The sequence below is a fragment of the Piliocolobus tephrosceles genome, chromosome 2 (genome assembly GCF_002776525.5).
Source record: "Piliocolobus tephrosceles isolate RC106 chromosome 2, ASM277652v3, whole genome shotgun sequence".
Classification (NCBI taxonomy): domain Eukaryota; kingdom Metazoa; phylum Chordata; class Mammalia; order Primates; family Cercopithecidae; genus Piliocolobus; species Piliocolobus tephrosceles.
In genome coordinates, this window is record NC_045435.1 from 192,453,929 (window position 1) to 192,458,516 (window position 4,588).

At 45.4% G+C, this 4,588-nt stretch overlaps 1 protein-coding gene across 1 annotated transcript in view; it reads left to right on the forward strand.

Moving 5' to 3' along the window:
- RNF168 (ring finger protein 168) overlaps positions 1-3,735 on the forward strand; it is a 34,242-nt gene extending 30,507 nt beyond the window's left edge. Inside the window, exon 6 of the mRNA XM_023214819.2 lies at positions 2,720-3,735. Within this exon, the coding sequence (XP_023070587.2) occupies positions 2,720-3,673 (954 nt within the window). The 3' untranslated portion in view covers positions 3,674-3,735. The remainder of the gene's footprint in view (positions 1-2,719) is intronic.
- Positions 3,736-4,588: the final 853 nt, after the last annotated feature.

The window sequence follows — 4,588 nt, forward strand, 5'->3', positions numbered from 1 at the left end:
TTTTTTTTTTTTTTTTTTTTTTTGAGACGGAGTCTTGCTCTGTCGCCGGGGCTGGAGTGCGGTGGTGGGATCTCAGCTCACTGCAAGCTCCGCCTCCCGGGTTCCCGCCATTCTCCTGCCTCAGCCTCCGGAGTAGCTGGGACTACAGGCGCCCGCCACCTCGCCGGGCTAGTTTTTTTGTATTTTTTAGTAGAGACGGGGTTTCACCGTGTTAGCCAGGATGGTCTCGATCTCCTGACCTCGTGATCCGCCCGTCTCGGCCTCCCAAAGTGCTGGGATTACAGGCTTGAGCCACCGCGCCCGGCCCGATAGTTTTCTACCTTTTAACAAAAGCCACTATAGTTAATCAGACACCCTTTCTGAGTCCTCTTAGGTTCACCTAGAGAAAAAGCACTTTTTCTCTAAAGGAAACTACAATTTTTAAAATAAACATACTATAAAAAGCAAGTCTACCTTAAAAAGCAAAGTTTTTCTCTAATGGGCTAGAGAGTAAATAATTTCGCCTTTGCAGTTAGTATGGTCTTGTGTCATAGCTTCTCAGCTAGGCTGGTGTAGTGTGAAAGCATCTTCAGATAATATGTAAACACATTAGCTTGAATGCATTCCAGTAAAACTGTTTACAAAAGCAGTCAGGAGGCTGGATTTGGTCCATGAGCCATAGACTACTGATCCTTGACCTACGTAATCCAGACTCACAAAACTGAATAACTTATACCTGGCACCAGCTTCACTTAGAATATTACAAGATGGAGCCAGAATGTGGTGGCTCGTGCCTGTAATCCCAGCATTTTGGGAGACTCAGGCAGGTGGATCACCTGAGGTTGAGAGTTCAAGACCAGCCTGACCAATATGGAGAAACCCCGTCTCTACTAAAAATACAAAATTAGCGAGGCATGGTGGTGCGTGCCTGTAATCCTAGCTACTCAGGAGGCTGAGGCAGGAGAATTGCTTGAACCCAGGAAGTAGAGGTTGCAGTGAGCCGAGATCGTGCCATTGCACTCCAGCCTGGGCAACAAGAGCGAAACTCTGTTTCAAAAACAAAAAAGAGAATGTTACAAGATGGGAGGCCAAGCACAGTGGCTCATGCCTGTAATCCCACCACTTTGGGAGGCTAAGGTGAGTGGAAAGTTGGGAGTTCGAGACCAGCCTGGCCAATGTGGTGAAACCCCATCTCTACTAAAAGTACAAAAAAAAAAAAAAAAAAAAATTAGCCAGGTATGGCACACACCTGTAGTCCCTGCTACTCAGCAGGCTGAGGTAGGAGTATTGCTTGAACCCGGGAGGCAGAGGCTGCAGCAAGCCGAGATCATGCCATTGCACGCCAGCCTGGCTGACAGAGCGAGACTTCACCTCAGAAAAAAAAAAAAAAAAAAAAGAAGAATATTACGAGATGAGGAAAAGTGTGCTAGTAAGGCAGCATCAGGCGTGTATGTTCAGCAGGAGTCCTCAGCAGCAGAGCTCCAAGGTGACAGCCTGGAAAAAGGCCACACAAGCGAGTGTATTCACTACTTGGAGGCCGCGTGCCCTGTAAGGGTCAATTATTTCTTCTAACAGTGGGTGTTGCTTCCAGGGTCTTGGTAAGAAACACACCCAGTCAAGTTACTTATAAGTCCCAAGCTTTGACTTCCAAACACTAGGTGGTTTTTTTTTTTTTTTTTTCTTGTTTGTTTTGGTTTTTTTTTTTTTTTTTTTTGAGAGAATCTCTCGCCCAGGCTGGAGTGCGGTGCATACTCAGTGCATCCTCAGCTTCCCCGGCAGCCGGGACTACAGGCGCCCACCCCCACGCCCGGCTCATTTCTGTGTTTTTAGTAGAGATGGGGTTTCATCATGTTGGCCAGGCTGGTCTCCAACTCCTGACCTCAGGTGAGCTGCTCGCATCAGCCTCCGGAAGTGGTGGATTACAGGCGTGAGCCACTGCGCCCGACCATGCTACAGATGCCTTTGAATATCATTTATACATATCTCTACGTTGATATTAGACTGCAGTTACACCTTGTGGCAAAACAGAGAGTGGGTGGTACTACCTTAGGGATGACACAGATAATTAGATATTATGAGTTACTAGACTGGCTGGTAGTTCTTATTTAGTGGATTAATGCACATTATTATATCACATTTTTTTAAACCTTTTAATGATTGTGTTACAATATAAATTGTTCCTTTTGTAAAGCTACTATGTATCTTAATTTTTTAGTTAAAAACATTATTCTCAGAAGTGGTCTGTAAGCTTCACCTAAATGCCAAAAGGAGGGTCCACAGTACAGAAAAAGGGTTAAAAACCCCTGTGCTGGCGGACCTTTGTGAGGTGAAAGGAGGTCGGGTCCTGATACCAGCTATTGGCCATATTTGGAATCTAGTCTATGGGTTTTAATCTGTAGGTTTTCATGGGAGTGAAAATGAAGTAATAGCTTAATCGAAATTTGGCCATGAAATAAAAATTCTATGAAGAATAAATATACACCTACTTGGGAGACTGAGGCAGGAGAATCACTTGAACCTGGGAGGTGAAGGTTGCAGTGAGCTGAGATCGCGCCACTGCACTCCAGCCTGGACAACAGAGCAAGACTGTGTCTGGAAAAAAAAGAAAAGAAAGAAATATACCTTATTAGTAATAATAGTGCATAGTGACAGTTCTGCTATAGTATCAGTGTAATTAGACTTACATCTTATGATTTGATATTTTCCCCTAGTTCACTCAGTCTTTTTCTGTTTTCTACAGGTCACTGACAGTAGTGATATGAAAAGCCCAACAGGGCAAGACACACAAATAGAAGATATGCCGACACTTTCTCCACAGATACCCCTTGGAACTGGAGAACAAGGTGCAGATTCTTCAGCAGAGTCACCTATGCCATGGTTATGTGCCTGTGGTGCCGAATGGTACCACGAAGGAAACGTCAAAACAAGAGCAGGCAATCATGATAAACAGTTCTGTGTCTTAAGTCACGAGGGACCTGAAACCAGCGTTCCCGACCCTGAAGAAACTGCAGTCACGCCTTGTGGCAGAACGGATAGTGGGAGTGCCCCCACATCAGGGGTGACCCAGACAAATGGAAACAACACAGGTGAGGCAGAAAACGAAGAGCTGGGCCTACTGATCAGTAAGGATATGTCCAAAAGAAAAAACCAAGAATCGTCCTTTGAAGCAGTCACGGATCCGTGCTTTCCTGCAAAAAGAAGAAAAATGTCCCCTGAGTGTTCCCCAGATCAAGAGGAAACAGAAATAAACTTTACCCAGAAACTGATAGATCTGGAGCATCTGCTGTTTGAGAGACATAAACAAGAGGAACAGGACAGGTTATTGGCGTTACAACTTCAGAAGGAGGTGGATAGAGAACAGATGGTGCCAAACCGGCAGAAAGGATCCCCAGATGGGTATCACCTCCGCGCTCCGTCCTCCCCTCCAGACAGAGTGCCAGGTGGACAGAGGAAGAATCCCGGAGACACGAACTCCAGAAGGCAAACTCATACAGAGCATCCAAAACCGCAGAGAGGCTCCAGGGACGAAAATAGGCACCTGTCTTTAAAGATGCAGTGGCAGCATTCAGTGAATGGAAGAAAGATGCCAAATTCTTCTAGAGATCAGTGTAATGTATCCAAAAGTGCTCATTCCCTACAGCCTAGCATTTCACAGAAGAGTATTTTTCAGATGTTTCAGAGATGCACAAAGTAATGCCTGGTAAAGGGAGTGCTTTGTGATCTAGTAAAGCTGGACTGTGAAGCCCTTTTCTATCATGGAATCGTTATCCACGTGTTACTCATGCTGCTCTCTGGGCACGCTCATTGTCCTTAATAAAGGTCTGTGTGGTGGTGAGGGCTGCATAGACACATGTGCTTCTGCACAGCTCAGCGGTAAGCGGGGGTCCCCTGTCGTTTCCTTAATAACGGATATGTATTAAGTTTTACAATTCCTGGGGCCGGGCGCGGTGGCTCAAGCCTGTAATCCCAGCACTTTGGGAGGCCGAGACGGGCGGATCACGAGGTACGAGATCGAGACCATCCTGGCTAACACGGTGAAACCCCGTCTCTACTAAAAAATACAAAAAACTAGCCGGGCAACGTGGTGGGCACCTATAGTCCCAGCTACTCGGGAGGCTGAGGCAGGAGAATGGCGTGAACCTGGGAGGCAGAGGTTGCAGTGAGCTGAGATCCGGCCACTGCACTCCAGCCTGGGTGACAGCGAGACTCCGTCTCAAAAAAAAAAAAAATTTCCTATAGATAGCTTAAGCTTTGGCCAACTCCAGGAAGTCTCCACGTGCCACTGTCTTTCCAAAAAAATGCATGTTTTATGGCCTTTGCTCACCTTTTCGTCATGACTGGTGATCAAAGCAAGATTGTACTATTCTAAGTAATTAAGGAACCCATGCAGGGTTTAAAATGTATTTTCTTGCTATTGTCCCATGTTTTACAGAGTACGCAAAAGGTATTTTCCTAAAGTAATCTAATTTCCATCTCCAGTTTAATTCAATTTTCGGCATTGTAGCATTTCTTTTGGTGTTTTGTTTTGTTTTGTTTTGTTTGACGGAGTTTCAAAATTTGGATTCATGTTCATATGTGGGAAATCCCAGATATTTCTTTTCTGTTGCCC